This window comes from Ovis aries, chromosome 2, assembly GCF_016772045.2.
Source record: "Ovis aries strain OAR_USU_Benz2616 breed Rambouillet chromosome 2, ARS-UI_Ramb_v3.0, whole genome shotgun sequence".
Lineage (NCBI taxonomy): Eukaryota > Metazoa > Chordata > Mammalia > Artiodactyla > Bovidae > Ovis > Ovis aries.
In genome coordinates, this window is record NC_056055.1 from 39,049,217 (window position 1) to 39,072,395 (window position 23,179).

General features: G+C 46.5%; 1 protein-coding gene across 2 annotated transcripts in view; it reads right to left on the reverse strand.

Moving 5' to 3' along the window:
* Positions 1-3,687: 3,687 nt before the first annotated feature.
* Positions 3,688-23,179, reverse strand: part of DPYSL2 (dihydropyrimidinase like 2) — a 118,473-nt gene continuing 98,981 nt past the window's right edge. For both annotated transcript variants that reach the window (XM_015093083.3, XM_004004167.5), the window contains exons 9-14: positions 18,468-18,624; positions 17,861-18,002; positions 15,496-15,666; positions 10,030-10,209; positions 8,771-8,936; positions 3,688-6,440 (exon numbers count right to left, since the gene is read on the reverse strand). In XM_015093083.3, the coding sequence (XP_014948569.2) occupies positions 6,349-6,440; positions 8,771-8,936; positions 10,030-10,209; positions 15,496-15,666; positions 17,861-18,002; positions 18,468-18,624 (908 nt within the window). In that variant the 3' untranslated portion in view covers positions 3,688-6,348. The remainder of the gene's footprint in view (positions 6,441-8,770; positions 8,937-10,029; positions 10,210-15,495; positions 15,667-17,860; positions 18,003-18,467; positions 18,625-23,179) is intronic.

Below are 23,179 nucleotides of genomic sequence, written 5' to 3' on the forward strand. Positions count from 1 at the left end.
AGATCCCCTGGAGAGGAAATGGCAACCCACTCCTGTATTCTTGCCTAGAGAATCCCATGGACAGAGGAGCCTGGTGAGCTACAGTTAACGGGGTCACAAAGAGTCGGACATTCAGGTCATTAGGAAAGTTATAACCCTCTGGCCTCTGACACCTCCCGTGATACCAGAGGAGCATAATTAACATTGTGCTGGGACAGTGGATTTCCACCAAAACAAGAAGGAAGTTAGTTGCAAACCCTGAATGGCAATTCTTAGTTGATCCCGAATAAATCTGTTTGCTTAGAGAAATATCGGGCAGTCTGTTTCAGGGCAACAGCCCCGTGTTGCACAGTAGCACATAGGTTTCCCAGGACTCAAGCCGGGAGGGAGCCAAGCAGTTAGGAATGGGTCATGAATTTGCATTTCTCTTGATCTGTCACATGGTGTGGATTGCCAGGGAAGAACTAAGCAATAGGCAGGAAGTCCTGCACCTTGATGGGGCTGTGTCTGCTCTTCGGAGTTGTTGCTCTGGATCAAGACAGTAGTGCAGGGGGCTGCTGGCCGGCAAGGCTGCTGTAGCTGGGGATCCAGAGCTGGGATTGGTTCATCCAGAACAGCTGGAGGACATGCACTCAAGGATGTCGAGGGAGGGACTTCCCTGGTGGTCCAGTAGCTAAGACTCCGCGCTCCCAATGCAGGGAGCTTGGGTTCGATCCCTGGTGAAGGAACTAGATCCCACAGGCTGCAACTAAGACACAGATAAATATTTTTTTAATAAAACACCAAGGGAACTAGTGGGAGAGTTAAAACACCCACCATGGAGCATGAGTAGGGTGCTAGGGGGAGGCTAACAGCTGGACAACCAAGCCATGAGGCTGAAGGGGTACGGCATCAAAAAGAGAGTAGGGACACCCTTGGTGGTTCAGTGGTTAACAATCCACTTGCCAATGCAGGGGACATGAGTTTAATCCCTGGTCTGGGAAGATTCCACATGTCACAGGGCAACTAAGCCTGTGTGCTGCGATAGGAGAAAGCCCACGTGCAGCAACGAAGACTCAGCACAACCAATAAATAAATAAATAAACTTTAAAAAGAGAGCATGGAATGTAAAGCTGGGAGCCCGTCTCCCTACATTTAAGTGGGACCGCCCCCTCCCCAGGGCATCCCAGCAGGTGGCCAGCCCATCTCCTCCCTGTTCTCTTGAGAGACAAAGTGGTCTTTGACTACATTCCATGCTTTCTCACTTCACACCTAAATGGACAGGAAAAGATAAAGGGTGTGTATCTACAGCTGATGGAGCGCTGCGTCACAGTGAACTGACCTCATTCACCAGGCTTCCCTGGTGGCTCAGACGGTAAAGCATCTGCCTGCAATGCGGGAGACCTGGGTTCAATCCCTGGGTTGAGAAGATCCCCTGGAGAAGGAAACGGCAATCCACTCCAGCACTCTTGCCTGGAAAGTCCCATGGACGGAGGAGCCTGATAGGCTACAGTCCATGCGGTCGCAAAGAGTCAGACACGACTGAGCGACTTTACTCTCACTTTCCACTGGGTCCCCAGAGGCCTCCTGAATCACTGAGGGATGGAAACCTCTGGAGTGACAGGAACAACCAGTAGACATGTAAGCTCAGTCAGTCAATCCTAAAGGAAATCAATCCTGAACGTTCATTGAAAAGACTGATGCTGAGGCTGAAGCTCCAATACTTTGGCCTCCTGATGTGAAGAGCCAACTCATTGGAAAAGACGCTGATGCTGGGAAAGATTGAAGGCAAGAGAAGGAGGTGACAGAGGATGAGATGGTTGGATCGCATCACCGAATTGATGGACATGAGTCTGAGCAAACTCTGGGAGATAATGAAGGACAGGGAAGCCTGGCATGTTGCAGTCCGTGGGGGCACAAAGTCAGACACGATTGAGGGACTGGAAAACAATGTAAGGTCAGGGTGAAGTCCACCGCTCATCCGATCTCCCCTGAGGAGGGATGGACCCTAGAGACCTGTGAACAGCCAGACAGGCAATTCTCCCATCTTGCCCCCCCACCCTTGGGTGCCAACCGAGGTCCCTGGTGTCCCCAGATCTTGAGATGAAACTTAACATCATCACTGAAGGAGGTCAGGCCATTTCCCTCGTTTGTTTGTTCAATACTGGATTTGTAAGTTTGAGGGATCTGTCTTCTCTTATAGGATATGGGTACTACAGAAACTTATCAGACAATATAACCTTCAACTCATATCAACTCAACACAAAAATATTTCCCAAAAGACATGCATTCCATATGCTTTTTCTAGATGCTCCAACAGCTGTCTTTGGATTAAATCACACCACCAGTTATGAACCTGGTCCCATTGTTCAGCCATGTGGCACCCACGGGATGCCCCTCTTTTGAGGACCCACTCTCTGGCCACCCCCTTTCAATTCCCTGGGTGGAACTTGGACACATGGGCAAGCAGGCCTGAGCACTTTACATGGGGTGGAGCCAAGGGGGGGTTAGAGGAAGGGTGGGCTGCGGGCCTGTAGTCTCATACATGTCAGGTGAGCACGTCTACCCTTCTCTTCAGGACCGGTTCAGTTCCCCTGGATCTTGGTGCTCTGCCACCAGCCAGCATTGATGTCAGGATGACAGCCAGCCCAGAGGCAACGCCATGGTCCTTGGACCCAGGACTTGCCCTTGGGGCTGAGCACCAGGAATCTGTATTCCTTTGGAAGGACTTATTTCTCTTTGGGTCACTGTGTTACATGGTCTTCTGCCCATGTTTCCTTTTTTTTCTATTTGTTGCTAGAACATTCAGCATTCCCTCACAAATTTACAACCTCATGACATTGTGCTGTACCAACCAAACTCAGACCTTATCTGATTTTTTCTGCTCTTAATTTCCCTTTACTCAAACACCCTGTTTATACAAGCTTGGCAGAGTGTGTGTATTTTTGTAAATCATCTCCTATCCTGTTTGGACAGGGCTGGATAGAAGAGGAAGAGTTCATCAACCATACAATGGGCACAGAGGAGCCCCACTCACATACCCGCTTCATTCAGTGTTTTGCAAACCAATGAATCAGTAATACCGGTGCTAGTTAATAAGGTAACTGTGAGGACTAAGCATCGGTAGGTGGGAGTGGGCATGGCTCACCATGCCCTCCAGATGTGCATTCTTGGCACCTGCCTGCCAGGGATAAAGGAACGCCTGCTTCATATCCCTGGCTTGTGGGATCTTAGTTCCCCGACCAGGGACTGAATCCAGGCCCTCCCCAGTGAGCACTGAGTCTTAATCACTGGACTATGAGCTCCTTGACTGAGCTTTTGATGCAGGCCCACATATATCAGTCTCTCATCTTCTATACCTTTCTGAGGCTTAAGGATTTTCAAGGGTGAACAAGCTCTAGGGATGCGGAGAGCCCAAGGGGGTCACCACACTAACCCACGTGGTCCCACCAATTTCCACTTCCCAACTTGTGTTTGGAGCTCGATCCGGGAGGCTCCCTTGGCCTGTCTTAGGGTGGAGTCCACGAATTTCTGAGACTCAGGGCTCTGTTCACAATTAAACCTCAGTGGCCTGGACAAGATTACCAGAACACGCAGTGAAAACTTCTGAATTAGCACAGTCATCAAAACAAGGCTGAAGACATCCAGAAAGTTCAGGAGAGGGAAGTTTTGAAGGAGGCCTGAGTCAAGCAGCCTGCCTCCTTGAACATCTCAACACAAGACACACCCTGAAACAACCACATTTTGCTTTATTAGGCGTTCCATGGTAATATAACACAGAGTTCTTAAGGAATAATAAACACGAGACTTGTTTTGTTGGTTTTTTTTACCGTAATTATTTTGCCATTGAGACAGTGGTTACAAAAAAAAGGTACTCTTCTGGTGGGCTACACATGTAATGAGCTTTAGCACTGAAAGTTCCTCCACTCGTGGGTCACAATCACAATTCCAAGGATTAAAAACCATCTATGATTAAATCCTACATGGTTGAGAGCATCAAGTCACTGCAGTTACTCAGTTCTGAGACACTGTCGATTTATTTTAGCATTTACACATGACATTCATTTAACAGACACACAAAGCAAGCCAACAGGAAAACATGCTTACACAGCCTGCAGAAATCTTCAGGTTTTAAGTTGTCTCAAGGAAACAATCGAAAGAACCAAGATGAGCATCATGGAAAAACAGGAAGACTCAAGTGAAGAGAAGAGAGCTGCAAGTGTTTCTTAGAATTGAAACAAAAATCTTTCTTTTTCTTTTTTCTGACTGGTTCAATTTCCCTCGCAGTGCAGGTGAGAAAAAAATAAAAAAACAAATATATTAAGTTAACCAATGATTCTTTAAAAGTGCAATTTCCTTTTAAAATAACAAATAAACAACAACACCAACAAAAAGAAATAAACCCCAACCATAACCCCAAAGGCAAAACGTGTGTGGAGAGATAAGTGTCGTGATGGGATGAGCTATTTTTTGATGTTACGCTTTATGAAAGCAGATTTGGTTTTATAAAAGCCTGCAAACGTAACATGGCGTAGGAGGACCTGTAAACACGTTTGGAAGAAGATGCAACACAGCTCAACAAAGACAGGAACAGCCACAAGGCAGCTAGTGGAAAGAGTGTCTGAGACCAGGAGAGGGTAGGGTGTGGACACAAGGTCGCCTGTGGTCTTTAAGAGGCCACACATCAAATTTACAAGTTTTTTTTCCCCACCACAACTCTGACTCACAAAACAGATTTCTCCTCTTGCAAATTAAAATTGCCTTTTTTTTTTTAAACTCTTCATTGAATTTGCCACAACATTGCCTCTGTTTATGTTTTGCTTCTATGGCCCCGAGGCATGTGGGATTCCAGCTCCCTGACCAGGGATCGAACCCACACCACCCACGTTGAAAGGCAAAGTCCCAAAAACTGGACCACCAAGTAAGTTTCCTAAAATGGTCTTTAAGCCAAACTTCCCATGGACTTTCTGAGTTTAGGAGACCTCCGTATATTGCATGGTGTCTTTCTAAATAACCGGACAAGAAAAAAAATTTTTTTTCTCCAAAGTGAGAAGCCCAGTGTACTCTGGTGCCCCCAAAGATATTTAGATGGGAAACAGCAGCCCTCAGAGCCAGCCTCCATCAGCTCAGCACCTCTTAGCTGGTGGCTGGCTGGAGATTGGGTGGCTCACAAGTTACAAGATCTGTCAGGAGGTTCGACTGACAGATCTGATTGTATCTTTAGCCCAGTTAGCACTGCACAGGGGAAAATCTCTCAGGTCCTAGAGTCTCAGACTTCTCCAACATCTCGGCACCGTTTGAGGTCTATTCTGGGCCCATGTGTGACACCGTACGTAACTCAGCCCTTCCCTGCATATGGGGAGCGTCCCAAACTCAAAGGCACATCCTGGGGATGTGAGTGGGTAGCACGAGTTTTATACAGACTAGGACAGCATCTTACAATGGTTGCGATGACGAAGCTCACATCTTTCCAGGCAGGTTCTGAGGACCACAGTACAATGGCAGACCTGGTCACTGGCAAAGATCATGGGAGGAAAACAAAAACAAAACCAGCATGGCAGAGACAGCACTGGAGGAAACACGAAGAAAGAGCAGACATGTGAACCTATCCATGAATGACAAGGCGAGAGGGAGAGAGTGCGAGCAAAAGAGAGGTAAAGAGAGGAGAAGGGAATCCTCAAAAGACTTCGTCTGCAGCAAAAATCTAGGCCAGAAAGAAAACCTTTCCTTTATTAACACTTGACCCAGAAGACGATGGAATGGTGGTGTGGATGCTGTGCAGCCTCTTAGGAGGGAGATGGTGAGTCTGCCCACCACCCTGAATCAGCTTGATGGTTACACAATTGCATCATTAGGACGTCCAGTTCAAACCCCTTGTAGTAATAATGAATTAGGCTTTCCAATTTTGTATTAAAAAAAAAAAAATCTCCCCCCTCCCCTACCCACCCCACCCTAAGCCCCAGAAAGAAAACTCTGCTAAAACTTTTAAAAAGAAAAACGGCAGCTCTGGGCAATTCACTTTATCTTCCCCTCCCCCGATGACCAGGAAGACGCTAACAAATACAACACGGGTTGGAGATGAGAAACACCCTCACTGTGATTTGCTTTGTTTCGCATGTCTGAGTGTTGGATGCGGTTCTGTGTACGGGCTTGGTGGACTCAGGGTGTGATATTCCTAGATGTGTAGGGAGGTGGGTGAGCAAAATAGGTGACTCCGGGTGAGGGACGGAGAGTGGGGGCTCGAGAGGGAGCCCCAGGAACTGGCTGCCCCACAGTAACTATCACAGGCTCCTAAAAAAAAAAAAAAAAAAAAAGGAAGGAAAGAAGGAAGGAAGAAAGTCTCAGAAAGTCCTCAGGTGTCCCATCCCCCGCTGACGGCAGCCCTGAACTCTAGCCCAGGCTGGTGATGTTAGCACGGCCACCAGGGGGCGCCACGATGCGCTGGGTGGTGCGGCGAGGGATGTTGTCATCAATCTGGGCACCTGGAGAGGAGACAGAGGGTCAGAGACAGTTACCCAGGTCCCTGCTTTAAACCAAAATAACATAGCTTTTTTAAAAAAATTAATTTTTGTTGAAATAGAGTTGATTTACAATGCTGTGTTAGTTTCAAGTGTACAGCACGGTGATTCAGTTAACGTATATACATATATCCATTCCTTTTAAGACTCTTTTCCTATATAAGTCACTACAGAGTATTGAGTAGCGTTCCCTGCACTATACAGTAGGTCCTTATTAGTTATCTAATTTATATACAGTAGTGTGTATATGTTAATCCCAATTTTCCAACTTATCCCTCCCCACCTTTCCCCCTTGGTTTCCACATCTGTGACTCTATTTTATGTTTTGCAATGGAACAACACAGCTTAGGAGAAAACCTGTCAGGCCCATTCATTGTCCTTCTAAAACCTCACTTAAAGGATAAGCCACAAAAAAAGGATGGGCCTCAAGTGGCCTAAGAATCACAGATGGTATAAAGTCGTCCTTGTAAAAGCTAGTTGGATCCATTACCTGAAAAGTAAAACTATATATAAACTACCACCACATTTCAGGCTTTTGAGCAACTCAGACTACATCCTGTCCCTGTTCTCAGTAGGTCAATTAAGTGTGGCTTTTCCAAAGATACACTCTGTCCCCCTAACACTATCCATCTTCTGTGTAATCAAAGATAGGACTTATCACTTAATATAGAATATAGCTAATATATAGTTAATATATAGTTCGCTGTGCTATGCAGTAGGACCTTGTTGCTTATCCATCCTATGTGTAACGCTTTGGATCTGCTAATCCCAAATTCCCAGTCCTTCCCTCCCGCTTGGCAACTGCACGTCTGTCCTCTACATCTGCGAGTCTGTTTAAGTTTCATACATATAGCACAGGGAATATATTCAATATCCTATGATAAATCATAATGGAAAAAAATATGTAAAAGAATGTGTCTATGTATAACTGAGTCACCTTACTGTACAGCAGAAATTAAACGTAAAGTTGTAAATTGACTACACCTCAATATATATTTTTAGAAAAAGATAGGAGTCATGATGGTCTTTATGTTTTGGGAGGGTTTTTTGTTTTTGTAATAATTAAATTTATTTTCCATTGAAGGCTAATTGCTCTACAATATTGTGCTGGTTTCTGCCAAACATCAACATGAATCAGCCATGGGTATACCCATGTCCCCTTCCTCGAGCCTCCCTCCCACCTCCTTCCCCATCCCACCTGGTCTTTATGTTTGAATGGCCTGGTGAAAGACAGCACAGATAGTATCATGTAACATGAGTAACATGCATTACTTTATGGAAAAACTAATGCTCATTATTTTTAAATTCTTTGCAAATGGGTAATCTCTATATGGCACCTTTCTAAAACCCAGTATATCTGACCAAAAAAAAAAAAGTTTCTGATTCACTGTTTCCTTAACCCATCATAGAGATCTGGGTACACATCTGTGACTCAGGGAGCTGGAAAAATAGAAGATTTCTAATCACTGGCCAAATGAAGGGTTGGAAAGAAGTTCAAGTAGGGAAGCTCTAAATCTGGACTCTTTTCCTCTCACCTTTCCTGATGTCACATATTTTATCCAGACTAATAGCTAACAATTATCAAAGGACTTGAGTCTAAGCATTTTATATGTATATTAAATCACCTAATCTTCACAACAACCCCAAGAGACAATTACTACCATTATACCCATTCTACACATGAGAAGACCAAAGCACAGCTTGCATCTGGGCTGCGAAGTTAAGCTGTTTAAACTCTAGACTCCACAAGCTGAACCACTCCAATTTACTGCATTTGTGAGGGAGAGGAGAGTCCTAAAACACCACAATATCCTTTTCCACGATGGACATAATACATTGAAAAAATGTCTTCTGATATCCTGCTCAGTGGTAAAGAACCCGCCTGACAACGCAAGAGACATGGGTTCGATCCCTGGGTCGGGAAGATCCCCAGGAGAAAGAAATGACAACCCACTTCAGTAGTCTTGCTTAAAAAAATCCCACAGACAGAGGAGCCTGGTGGGCTACAGTCCACAGGGTCACAAAGAGTGGGACATGACTTAGTGACAAACAATAAAAACAGTGTCCCGGATATAGTACAGCCATCAGAACATTATATGTGATACAGACTCATGTCAAGATTCTGAAAGGCAACCCGCCATCTGCTGTGAATCACATCTCTAGTGAATTACATCTTTGGGAGAATGGGTCTATCATTCATTTCCACTTCTTCTTCTACAAAAGTGATGCCCACCCCACCAGCAACATGGAGCAAGGCCCTGCAGAAGCAGGCTCTGACCCAGCCATAACCATACCAGACAAGCTGAATCCAGACTGGTGCAGGTTCCGGACAGGTGGGGCCTGCTGCTTGGCCGGAGACGTCTTAGCCGAGGAGGCCGGAGTGACCGTCTTGGGTGTCACGGACACCTCGCACACAGGTCCATCGTACAGACCGCGGGGAACCCCTCTCAGCTCCGCCAGCTGCAAAACAAAAGAACCCCTCAACTCAGGCCACATTCACAGAGGATACCTACCTGGCAACTACCTGCCTGATGGGGAAGTAATAGGTGCCAGGATGGCCCTGTGGGATTTGGGGGTGGAGGGCTCTCTATGGAAGAATATGGCAGGGACAGATATCAGCACGCAGCCAGCACCCCAGCTCCAGTGCAAAGCTTCCTTAACATGGGTCCCATAAAAACTGATGAGGCACTTCCCTGATGGCTTGGTTGGTAAAGAATCTGCCTGCAATGCAGGAGACCTGGGTTCAATCTCTGGGTTGGGAAGATCCCTTGGAGAAGGGAAGGGCTACCCACTCCAGTATTCTTGCCTGGAGAATTCCAAGTACCCTGGCAGGCTACAGTCCATGTGGTCGCAAAGAGTCAGACACGACTGAGCAATTTAACACATACACACACAAGGAACTTGATCCCACAACTAAGACCAAATGAAGCCAAATAAATATATTAAAAAAATTTTTTTAAACTGATGAACAGTTCTTCCCATTTTCTCCCAAGGTACTTGAGCCTAAACTTCGTAGGAATTCTCAAACATGTTGTGAAGAGGGTCTGGTCACATGTTCAAGATCTGGCCCCGAGCTTCCAATCTTACTCTACCTTTAATTCCAACAGTTCCACCCACCTGCCTCACGGTCCTCAAGCACCAGTGCTGGAGAGCATTCACCATGTCCTAAATACACTCTACATTTTCTATGCTCATAACCTTGTCTCTACCTAATTCCCTTGTTTCCCTTCTTTGACTTGTTCAGCTTCTACTTAACCTTCAAGACCCAACTCAAAATGCCCTCTCCCCATGTTACTTTCTCTTATAACTGCAGCAGCAGTTCCCTCCTCTGAGCCTCATCACAGTACACAATGCAGTCTCACATTACTCTGGCTGGCTGCAGACATGCCTGACTCCTCCACTGGCATACTGAATTCCAGGAATAAAAAGACCATGTTTCCCTTCTCCCTAAATCTTCTGTACTCACCTCATCAGTTTGACTCAGGGTGCTCCATGTTAATGGAATTGAACTTTATCCATGAGAGAAACCACTCCTAAGATCAGAGGTACTCACCCTGCTCCTTGCCTTGATACGCTTGTAAACGAAGTCAGGGAAGGGCTTCCGGGGGATGTAGCGCCCAGAGCCTTCGGTGACATGAAGGGTGCCATCCTCCAGGACAATCTTCCCCTGGCTGATGACCACCAGTGGGGAGCCACGGCACTCCATGCCTTCGAAGATGTTGTACTCAAGAGACTAAAAGGGAGGGAACATAGTAAACTTCAGAATTCGCCCTCCGTCCTGGCAAAATCTCATCAATCTGGCAGTACTCACTGCCCAGCCATCACTCAGAAGAAAGAAAAGCCCAGAGATGGGGTCCCTCTCCTAACTGACCAGGACTTCATCACTAGGTCTAAATTCTGTCTGAGTTTCAGCACACACACACAAAACTGAGGGGCAAAAATCACAGAAGAGAAAAGTTATATAGAAAAGCAGAGGGGTTTGCAAATGCCACACGAATATAAGAAAATGATTCCTCATATAAGCGGTGACTTTGCTCTCACTAACTCAGGCTCCAATCAGGTTAAAACCCCAAGAAGCCTTCTCTGACCAAGTTCTAAATTTAATCTTGAAATGAGCCATCCACGAGTCGTTTTTCCCACTGGTTCGCTTGGTTTTCCAATCAGTTAGCGATGTGGTTAAACTGAAGTTGCTAAATGAAAGGACTGTGGTAACTCCAGAGACATGCCATCGATAAAATGCTTGAGGTTTAATTTCCCAACAAGGCAGTCATCCTTTTGGTTCCAAGCCTTTCATGGTGAAAGGGGGATGTATCTGTGTGCCCTCTTGGAAAACATTTGGGGTCTCTGTCTGAGTGAGTTTGTTGCTGCGATAACAGTAAAAGCTTCACGTGTCACAGCCCCACCCCACAGCCTCAGCTCCCCGACTGCTCCTTCTCCAGATTCCAGACGCCTGTCCTGCTCACAGGTACAGCTGCCCGGACCTGGAGAATTAACAGGCAGCTCCATGACAACCCACTCGAGTACTCTTCCCTGGGAAATCCCATGGACAGAGGAGCCTGGCAGGCTACAGTCTATGGGGTTGCAAAGAGTGGGCCACGATTGAGCAACTAACAATAGTTTCCATCCATAAAAAGCAGCTGGGCTTCTGGGGAGATTCGGACCAGGTTATCAGCACTGAAGAGTCAGTCTGTGAAGAGAGCTGATGCACTGCCATTCAGGGCAACATCGCCTGCTTAGTGCAGGGGTGGTGAGCATGGAGAAGCCCCAGGCTGGCCCATCAGCTCACACTGGACCTGTGGGTTGACTGAAAACAGCAACGAAACAGCCCTGCTCTGAGACTCAAAGGAGTAACGTGAAAGCTTCTGGAGGAATAAGAGGAAGAGGCACCTGCGGGAAAGAAGGCAACTCTGCACATGGATTCCCAGGACCACAGTGTGTGCCCCCAAGCCCTTCATCGGTTCTAAGACACTGGTCCCTGAAATGAGCCTGTATCTCACAGCACATGGAGCTGCCCAGTCAATGTCAGCCTAGGCTAAGCTGAACCCTTCCAGGGGACTGGAGTCAGCTTTTCCCACTGGCCTGGGGGGTTCCCAAACCTGTAAAATATAACAGGAAAATCTCACCCTTTGTTTTTTTCTGGACTTCTGCTGGACACAGCTTGCATAAGCCCCAGCTTTCAGTTCAGATTCTCCAAGAAGCCAGTATTGCCCTCTCTGCACCAAAACCCAGGATCAAGAAAGGCAAGATTCTTTGCCATCCCTTCTGTACCTGGCAGATCTAGCTCTCATGTATCCCATGCTCAGCACAAGCTGGCCCTTGGCACAAAGCATTTAATTTTAGAGCAGTATCCTATTAGACTCCTCCTTCTGGACGTGTTTTCTTTCATAGCAGTACCTAAACACAGTATCTTAAAATTGGTGGCACCTTAGATCTGTTTGAAATCTAGGAGTTGTATGACTCCGAGCTTTAATCTTGCCTCAGACCGCCAGTGTCTTCACCTGCCTCCTTTGCAAGGCTCATGTAGAGATGATAACACAGGAAGCATTATATGGGAAAGAATTCTGTCTGCTCTGAAAGGACCTTCAAAAAGGTTATCGTTGAAGGGCTGAATCAAGTCCCAGCTCTTTCATGTCCCCCCACAGTTAACTGTCTACACTCTGACAAGTGCCTCTCATGCCCTCCTGTAGTCACAGAGACAACCCTGGCCATGGGGCCAGCAGCCCCGGGGTCCACGTCCCAGGTCTGCCATTTGCCAGCTGTATGACTTTGGACAAATCCCTCACACTTCTCTGAGACTCAGCTGCTTTATCTCTAAGGGGACACAGCCCACTTTACAGGAATGATGCTAGGATCACATGAAATAAAAGGAACAAAATCATCTAGCCCACTACTCAGCATTTTGTGGGCATTTAGAAAATCCCTCATTCACCGTCTGGTTCTTTAACGCACTTTCCCAACAAGATTGCAAGCGGCAAAGACATCCTGAGATGCACATGTTGAGTTTAGCTGCCTAACAATGACTGATCTCATGGGACTTCACTGGTTGTCCAGTGGTTGGGACTTCACCTTCCAGTGCAGGGGGGCTGAGGGTTCAATCTCTGGATTGGAAAGCTAAGATCCCATATGCCTCGTGGCCAAAAAACAAAACATGAAACAGAAATGATATTGTAACATTCAGTAAAGACTTTAAAAATGGTTCATATCAAAAAAGAAAAAAAAGATGGATCTCACCACCCAGAAGATCTATGGGTCACCTCCCATTTTTAAAAGATGTGGAAGAAAAAGTCCTATGGCTCTAAGTGACTTAAAATTCACAAGTTCAATGGTCAGTCACAACTTGGGGTGTTCAGAGCCTATATTCTGTCAAGGGCTTCCCTGGTGGCTCAGATGGTAAAAATTTGCCTCCAATGCTGGAGACCCAGGTTCAATCCATGGGTCAGAAAGGTCCCCTGGAGAAGGGAATGGCTGCCCACTCCAGTATTCTTGACTGGAGAATCCCATGGACAGAGGAACCTGGTGGGCTACAGTCCATGGATTGCAAAGAGTAGGACACGACTTGAGCGACTAACACACACGCATACTCTGTCAAACAATGAGGCAGCGAGACCTGATCGTTTACCAGGTATAGACCCTTATAACTTCCACCCACAAGTGCTTCCTAAAATGACTCATCTGGCTGGATGCTGGGCAAATCCAAGCAGAGGCTTAGTAGCAACAGGGCTGTCAACAAGAGTTAGCTAAATACTCCAAATTAAAGCTAATTAGCCCCGTGGTAGGAAATACTGTATTACACGGGGAAAGCCTCCTGCTAGTGTTCTCCTAGATAATTAGTGGTGCACAAACATGCTCTTTCAAAGAGGTTTGGATGGGCGAGAGGCACTGTTAGAAGTCATGATCTCCAGGACTGCCTGGAGGTAAAGGCAGGGCATTGCTGTTGAATGTCTCGAGGGCGGAATCTGTCTTATTGAATCATCACCCCTCTACATCCTCTCTTTGCAGGGTTAAGAGCTTCCCATGCAGGCGCCCTAGTTAGGCCGTCTGCAGCTTACACGGTGAGTCCAGTCGGCTCTTTCCATTACCTCTGGGAAGGGGACTCTGTAAGGGAGAAACATTTTTCTCCCTCTGACCCTGACCAAGAGGCTGCACACACAGTCTGGCAGGGAAAAGCCCTGGACAATTTTGGGTTCTAATTCTAGCTCTACCGCAAAATAGCTATGTAACGTTAGACTGGTCAGTTAAGCTCTCTAAGCCTCCGTTTTATTTATCTTCCCGATTGAGATAATAATACCATCCCTTTATTGAGAAGGCCAAATGAAAGGGTAAACGGAGCTGTGATGCTGAAGGCTTGAGAAGAGGTAGGTTCACAAGGCAGGACCCTAGGTTGTTGTTGTCGTTGTTGTACAGTTGCTCAGTCATGTCCGACTCTTTGCGACCTCATGGACTGCAGCATGCCAGGTTTTCCTCTCCTTCACTATCTCCCAGAGTTTGCTCAAAATCATGTCCAGTGAGTCAGTGATGCTATCTAACTGTCTCATCCTCTGCTGCCCCCTTCTCCTTTTGGACCCTAGGATCCCTGCCCATAAAAAAGCCAATGATGGGCCCCGGGGAGGTCGTGACCTAAGTCACCAGTAGGGGCCGCTGTCAGGCTCCGCTGTGGAGCTAAGCCAGCCAGTGGGGAAGAAGGGAAAATCCACCATTAATACTGAGAGCTGAGCAGACTTCCTTAAAGGCACCCACCCACCTAGCACCCACGGGTGCCTGTGCAGCCCAAGACCCTCTGTCCACATAGGAAAGAGGATTAGGATTTAGCTAAGAGTCCAGCAGTGTTCTGGAGAAATGCCAGAAGCCCTCCCTGAGCTGGCCCTTGGAGGAGGCGTCCATACTTGCTGGCCCAGGACATCTGGAGTGAGCAACCTAGAGTCAGATTCCTCACTGAGTCAGCTTTCAGTTTAGAAGTTTACCTCAAAAAGCCTCTTCATTCACTAAGAATTCACTTCAAGAGTCATACAGGGGAATCCCCTGGTGGTCCAGGAGTCATTGCTGGTTAGGACTCACTGCTGAGGATCTGGCATTTAATCCCCGTCAGGGAATGAAGATACTATAAGCTGTGATGATTGGCCAAAGAAAAAGTCATAGAGGTTTCTGACATGAAAAACTCTGTCCTATACCTGTTTCTTTTCCAAAGTTCTCCCTTTTGCCGTTTCTATATTATACAGACACACACACAATTTTTTTTAATGAAGAACCAATGGTATCTACATCTCCATCTAATACCCGCTGACTTCACAGAATCCAGGACACTCAGGAGCCTCATCAAAACCCCTCTTCTAAGCCAACAATCCCAAGACATGACATGAAGTCACCTTCCCAGGGTCCTATTACCAAGACAGGGCACCCTCAAGCTCTGCCATCTAGACCAAGAGACAAGAGATACCCCAAAACTACAGATCCTAAAATCCTGATCAAAATGCCTTCAGGGGTATTTCTTCTATTTCTTCCAAATCAATTCATGCCTTTAGGACATAAGAGCATCTGCCTTTTAGGCTTCTGTATGGCCACACTGACAGTGAGAAAACAGTGGCCTCAAAGAATGAAAGTGCCCAGTGGGCATCTCGGGAGTGGACATTTGAATGTTTTATTTGAATCCCTTGCACCAGGGGATGCCAGGAGAGATGATGCACCAAACTATTAAAATGGAATGTTTCCTGACTTCTAGAAGCTTCTGAGGTCCAGGCATGATGCTAGAGGCTCTGAAGGTCCAGAGATAGAGACTTTCTAGCCATAGACAGGCCGTTGTACTCCAAAGTGATGATAAAATTAACGGTCATGTTGACCTCACTAAAGAAAAGGAAAGAGCTATTTTTTTCTCAGCAAATTGCAAGTTATAACATATCCTGGGGAAAAGTTTCTTCCGATCACAGCGAGTTCTTTTCATAAATCCTGGGGACTGTCCCTGCCTCTGTCCTTCTCTGAGACTGTTACTGGTCTGGATGGGGTCCATGCCGTGAACAGGGCTTACGCTGTTGTGGGTCTTGGCAGAGATGGTCTTCACGCTGTCGGGGTCCCAGATGACCAAGTCAGCATCGGACCCCACAGCAATGCGGCCCTTCCGAGGGTACAGGTTGAAGACTTTGGCAGCATTGGTGCTGGTCACAGCCACAAACTGGTTCTCGTCCATCTTCCCAGTGACCTGAGGAGGACAACACACACACGCGTGTAAGAAAAACAAGTTAAAATGTCGAAGGGTGGAACACTACTTAGCAATAAAAAGAGACGCTTTGGATATTAAGGGCCTTATGCTGAGTGGAAAAAAACAATCTCCAGGGACTTCCACGGTCGTCGAGTGGTGGGAACTTTGCACTTCTACTGCGGAGGGCATGGGTTCAATCCCTGGTCAGAGAACTAAGATCCCACAAGCCCTGACACGGCCAAAAAAAAGCCAGTCTCCAAAGGTCACATACTGTATGACTTCATTTATAGAACATTCTCAAAATAACCAAGTTAAGAGATGAACACACCAGGGGTGAGACGGAGATTCCTCGCAGGTTAGGGGTGGGTGCAACTATAAAGGGGCAGCAGCATGGGGGCCTCTGTGATGACGGAGGACACGTCTATCTGATCGCAGTGGTGGTTACATGAATCTACATATGACAAAAGGACACAGAACTAGACACATGCACCACACCACTGTCGTTCTCCAGGTCTGGAAATCACACTCCAAATATACACGAGATGTAACTATTAGCAGGTGAAGGGCACACAGGACCTTTCTGTCCATCCCGTCTTTTCAAAATCCTCTGAAAGTATAATTATTTCAAAGTAAGAAGTATTTTTTTTTAAAAAAAAAGCTGAAGGGGCCTCAATGCATCTTTAGGACACATGATTTGATGTGAATGGTTGTTCTTTCCAAAGATACAGGCACAGACCTCAGCTCCTAGTCCAGCCAACCTAGAAGTCTCAGCGCCCCATCCTTGCAGCAAACTCTGGATATCGATCACACATCCCTCCCCCCACTTTCTCATCTCTACCATGTGTACTTCGTGTCCCTTTAAATGTGGGATTTGAAGAGATGAATCCACTGTTAGCAAATCCACTCTAAATCCAATAGAAAAATGGGCAAAGGAAATGAGCGAATTGTAAGGGAGAAAAAAAATAAAAATGGCTGAAAGCATATGAAAGAAATATACATTTTAATCAGTAATTGAAGAGAGTCAATGTAAAACAATGAGACAAAATTCACAATAAAATTGGTGATGCTTTGGGTTTTTTGATGATAAGCCTGATCTGGACCTGGTAGGAGGAACTAGGGAATGCCATCTCCTGCTGGCAGCACACAAATTTGGTGTGATCTTTCTGGAAGGAACTCTGACAAGCAATATCAAAAGCCTTAAAAATATGCACACCCTTTGACCCAAAAATACCACTTGCAGAAGCTTCTCCTATAAGCATCACTAAAGATGTGTCCAAGGATAACCTAAATGGTCAACCAAAGAATTACAAATGAATTACAGTTCAGCATCAAGATGGAAGAGTTAGCTATTGAACACTGAGTTTTTCAAGTCTGTTGAAGGATGTGCAGAATTTTTATACTACATTAACTGTAAAAGATAGGTTACAAAATAGTTTATATGATGCCTGTGTTACACACTCACTTATACACACATCATTTACACACATGTGCACTCTCTCACTAGCAAAAAATCAAAGACATTCACCAAAATGTTCAGTGTAGTTGGATCTGAATCATGATGTCATGAATGAGTTTAACTTACTTCTTTACTCTTTTTGGAATAAGGATATATATAGTTTACATAACTGAAAAAAATCCATAAGAAACAGAAAACCTAAAGTTGTTACATTTTAAGACATTAAAAATAAAAAGCCCCAAAGATTCCTCAAAGTCAATGTATGTTCAAAGCAGGCCTGTCAAATCCTGTAGTGAGGACAAATGTTAAATCCAGAGAGTCCAAAAGACCATTTTAAGGAAACTGAGTCTATTTCCAAGAGCAGGAGAGTAAGTCACCAGGGTGTGAAGAAAGCTTTCTCTTGAATGATCACAAGATTCATATTTTAAAGACCATCGTGTTTTTTTTTCCCCAGTCTCTCCTGGTCCACAGATAATAATAGTGACAAACATACATGGGTATTTAAAAAGAAATAACCTATGGGGAGTGATCTTAGACTTCCAAACCTAATATTATCACACAAATACTGGTTTCTAGAATTTTCTCAACTGCCATTTCAAGGTTTGCATGAGACCCAGGGCCCTTGGATGGGGAGGCAGGAGAAAGCTGAGCCCTGTCCACCGCTCAGAGATCACCACTCTTCACCACAGCTTTCTCCTACAGCTCAGAGACCACCACCATGAGCCCATTGCCCCTTACCACAGCCTTATCCCAGATGACAGACATTCGCTCCTCCGTGCCGTTGGTGCCCTCAGGGATCAGGGTGAAGTTGTCCTTTCCAACGGCCTTCTGGGCCGTGTTGAAGGTACAGTGAGCACTGCCGGTCACCTGGAGGTCGCCACTGCAAGGAACACACAGCAACGGCTTTTACTGATCTTTACCTCAGATAGTCCTTGAATTTATTCTTTTTATGTGTCGGGCCACTGAAGGTTTTTAACACAGTCATGCTCCCCGCAGGAGACAGGAAATTCAGGAAGACATGGCCTGACACTAAAGCTTCATTAAATGCTGTGTCTCTAAGTCTCTTCCATGAGGAGTCTTATGAGTGACACTACACACAGTGAAACCTTTTTGCTACCTCATTCATCCCCTTTGGGTGACTTTCAAAACGGCCCTGGCTTTTAACCCAGAATCCCCCTGAAAGTATCCAGATGCTAACCCCCTGCTCCCACCCAGCAATCCGAGTTTGGAGGACAAGGTTTCTGTTGGCAAGCCAGCTTCTGCCAGCCATATCGGAACCCACAGGGTCAGCCTCGTCCAAGGAAAGACCAAGAACAGGAGCTGGGAACAAGTCGCTGACACTCACCATGACAGCAAAGAGTTCAGAAAGTCTGGAGTGGTCGGGTCGGGGCTCAGGGGCGGGGAGGTGACAAAAGCAGCAGCCTTGGCCCAGTTCTTGCTCCAGTAGTGAGAGCCATCGGTGCCCAAGCTGGCAGTGATGGGCTCGCCGTACACCACAGTTCCTGACAAAGAGAAGGCAGAGCTGAGCCCGACACAGAGAGGGAGGGAGGGAGCCACCACTGCCGGGAGTCGCCGCGTCCCCGGCAGCACACCACAGGTCAGCACCCCTTCAGAGGAGGAGCCAGCCTGTCTCCGAGCTGAGGAAACGGGTGTCTGCGTAAGTCAAATACCCCACCATCCAGTCACCAATAAGTGCTCCTTAAGGTTTCACCTTTGACCCCTGCTCTTCTTTTCTTTTTTTTAAAGCTTTTATTTTATATTGGAATATAACTGATTTACCATGTTGTATTAGTACAGCAAACTGATGCAGTTATACATATACACGTATCTATTCTTTTGATGGCGCTAGCAGTAAAAAAACCCGCCTGCCAATGAAGGAGACATAAGAGACACAGGTTCGATCCCTGGGTCAGGAAGATCTCCTGGAGGAGGACACAGCAACCCACTCCAGTATTCTTGCCTGGAAAATCCCATGGACAGAGAATCCCGGCAGGCTACAGTCCAAAAGGTCGAAAAGGGTCGGACACGACTAAAGAGACTTGAGCGCACACACACACACACACACACACACACACACTTTTTCAAATTCTTTTCCCATATAGGTCATTACAGATGGAGCTCTCTGTGCTGCACAGGAGGTCCTTGCCGATTATCTATTTTGTATATAGTAATGTGTATGTGTTAATCCCTGGCTTCCCTTGTGGCTCAGATAGTAAAGAATCTGCTTGCAATGCAAGAGACTCAGGTTCGATCCCTAGTTTGAGAAGATCCGCTGGAGGAGGAAATGGCAACCCACTCCAGTATTCTTGCCTAGAGAATTCCATGGACAGAGGAGACTGGCGGGCCACAGTCCATGAGGTCACAGAGTAGTAGGACATGACTGAGTGAATAACACTTTCATTTCACTTTCATATGTTAATCCCAGCCTCCTAAGTGATTGCCTCCCCAGACCACTGCTCTACTAACTCAACCCACTCTCCCTCGGAGAACCCAGACATTCTACCTTCAGTTCTGTTGATTCCCAAATCTGTTAACAGTCTCCAGCTCAGACTGCATTCAAGCTCCCAACCCCAATCACCACCTACACTCTTATTTTGGGGTGATCCAGGGTACCTCACATTTGACCTCCCTGCTCACCAAACACACCCCCTGGCCTGCTCTCCCAACATCTCCCAGTCCTTTTCTCAGTGTCCAGCTATGATTAATAGGCTGAGACAGGAAATTAGATGTGACATCAGTGGGATGAAGTATTTGAGAGCAAGTATCCAGCCCTCCGCATCTGCCGGGATCCCTGAGTCACCATTCTGAGGGCCCCCAGATTCATAGCAGACTGTCAGTAGCAGAAGTAAAGGACTTTGCACAGTTACATTACTGAGATTTCAAGGTTTGCAGAAGTCTAACCCAACTCAATATACTGTCAGGAAAGAATGCTGATTTCCTGGCGCTCAACTCACGTCCTCTTCCCTATCCACTCATGGCCAAGCCAGGAAGCTGGACTCGTTTATGGCCATCGAAAGCCAATACTGTAATGCCTTACATACATCCTTTCCTCTCCACTCTGCACGGTGGTGGTTTAGTCGCTAAGTCGTGTCAAACTCTCACGACCTCATGGACTGTAGCTTGCCAGGCTCCTCTGTCCATGGACTTCTCCAGGCAAGAATACTGGAGTGGGTTGTCATTTCCTTCTCCAGGGGATCTTCTCGACCCAGTGATCAAACCCATGTCTCCTGCATTGCAGGCAGATTATTTACCGACTAAGCTACAAGGGAAGCTCCTCTGCATACCTTCCCTTAAATCAGGGCTTCATCATTTCTCCCCAGCTCACTCCAACAGGGAGAAGGCAATGGCACCCCACTCCAGTACTCATGCCTGGAAAATCCCATGGGCGGAGGAGCCTGGTAGACTGCAGTCCATGGGGTCGCTAAGAGTCAGACATGACTGAGCAACTTCACTTTCTCTTTTCACCTTCATGCATTGGCATGAAGGCAACCCACTCCAGTGTTCTTGCCTGGAGAATCCCAGGGACGGGGGAGCCTGGTGGGCTGCCATCTATGGGGTCACACAGAGTTGGACACGACTGAAGTGACTTAGCAGCAGCACTCCAGTAGAGGGCTTCCCAGGTGGCGCTAGCAGTAAAGAAACTGCCTGCCAATGCAGGAGACAAAAAAGATGCAGGTTTGATCCTTGGGTCAGGAAGATCCCCTGGAGGAGGAAATGGCAACCCACTCCAGTATCTGCCTAGAGAATCCCATGGACAGAAGAGCCTGGTGGGCTACAGTCCAGGGGGTTACAAAGAGTCAGACACAACTGAAGCGATTTAGCATGCAGCACGGACCCTCCAATAGAACCTCCCAGTCAGAGTTCAGATTGATTTCTGCTTTCCCCACCTCCTTCCCTGCCTCTGCATCCGTTCTCCACGGCACTTTCAATCTTCATGGGCCATTCTCTTACATAAAGACCTCTGAAGGGATCCTTCTGCCTTCAAGGATAGAAATGAACTTCTCACTGAAGCATCTCATGCCTTCCTTACCCGGCCTTACAACAAAGCTGGTCTCTCTTTTAACACTCTTTTAACACTCCAGAAACTCAATCCCATCTTCCACTTCAGTAATCCAATAAGCACTCAGTTTTAATTTTTTTTTATTTTTCACACAAATATCATATGATATCACTCATATGTGGAATCTAATGTTTTAAAAATGACACAGATGAAGCTATTTACAAAACAGACTCACAGATCTCAAAAACAAGCCTATGGTTACCAAAGGGGAAACATGTAGAGAGGAGAGGGATAAATTGGGAGATTGGGACTAACATGCACACTCTACTACATATAAAATAGACAACCAACAAGAATCTGCCATATATCATAGGGAACTCTACTCAATATTCTATAATAACCTTTGTGGGAAAAGAATCTGAAAATGAATGAATGTATATGTTTATCTGAATCACTCTGCTGTACAACCGAAACTAACGCAACACAGGAAATCAACTGTGCACCAATGCACTTTTTTAAATAATAGATTTGTTTACTTTTCTACTTGATGGAGATACCCTGAGGAAAATGACTCTGCACTCAATAACTGTGTGCTGAACTGATTGAAGGGTGTGATATTTTATTAAGTCAAGGGATCCGAGCTGGAATTTGATCTCAAACCAGCCCCACCACCCCCAGGAATTCACCTCTTCCATCTCCTCCCACCGTGGGGCTCCTGCACCCCCACAGCGGTCCTGCCAACCCGGCCCTTTTCTCCAAACCCAGGGCCCTCAAGGCCAAACACTTCTCAGTCTGGAACGTGTCTCCTTTCCTCTGCTCGGCCTTTTCCAAGGCCTTATCTCTTGATAACGCAGCACAACACCCACTCTGGGACAGTGGCTGCCTTGCGAGCTGGCTCTGGGAGCTGCCCCCATCCCTCCCACCCTCCACCCCGGATTCAGGAATCTCACAAAGAACACTCTGTTCCTCTGGGGAGTGTTAGAGGCCTGGCAGGCGGCTCACTTGAGGAAGTCAGTGACAATCCCCAAGCAGGAAGGAGGGCCCCAGAACGTGAGGACAGCCTCACCCTAAAGGAAGCCCCCAGGAAGAGGGGGGCCAATGCTCAGAATCACCTGGAAGGTCCCCGGCATTCCTAACCTACTCAGAGCTTCACAGGCAGGCAGGATGAAGTCCAAGGCGCCACTGGGCAGGTGCACAGCCTGTTTTAGCTCATCCCAGAGCAGGAAAAACCTGCATCTCGAGAAGACCCTGGCTGCCCTAAGGGACATGTGTGAAATGCAAATGCCAGGCAGGCTCCCACGGACCCACAGGCCACGGTTGTGGTTCAAGGATTAGCAGAAGTGGCTGAGCTGAGGGTGGCCCTTCCGACTCACCCAGGTCTAGAGGTTCCACTGGCTCTTGTTGCTGTTCAGCTGGTCAGTCCTCTCTGACTCTTTGTGACCCCATGAACTGAAGCACACCAGACTCCTCTGTCCTTCACTATCTCCCAGAGTTTGCTCAGATTCATGTCCATTGAGTTGGTGATGCTATCTAACCATCTCTTCCTCTGTTACCCCCTTCTCTTATCTGAGCATGAAGGTGAGGTCTGGGAGAGACCCTAGGAAAACAGAAGATCTGTAACCTCACAGGTTTCTGAGGACTTCCCTGGCAGTCCAGTGGCTAAGACTCTGTGCTTCCAATGCAGGGGGCCTGGGTTCGATCCCTGGTCAGGGAATTAGATCCCACATGCTGCAACTAAGAGCTTGCATGCCCCAACTAAAAAAATCCCACATGCCACAATTTTAATTAATTTTAAAAATCCAGTTAAGATTAAAATTTTTTAATTAATTTTAAAATTAAAATGTTTAATTAATTTAAAATTAAATTTAAATTAAATTTTTTAATTAATTAATTTTTTTTTTTAAGGTTTCCTGGCTTTGTCGATCTGAAACTAATCAAGAGATAGAACTGCCTGGAGAAAAAGAGAGCTGCCGGTCTTTGGAAATCCTTGGACGAGCATCAGCGGTTTCCTGATCTTCCCGTAACTCACTATTGTTCACCCTCTCCTTGATCTGCAC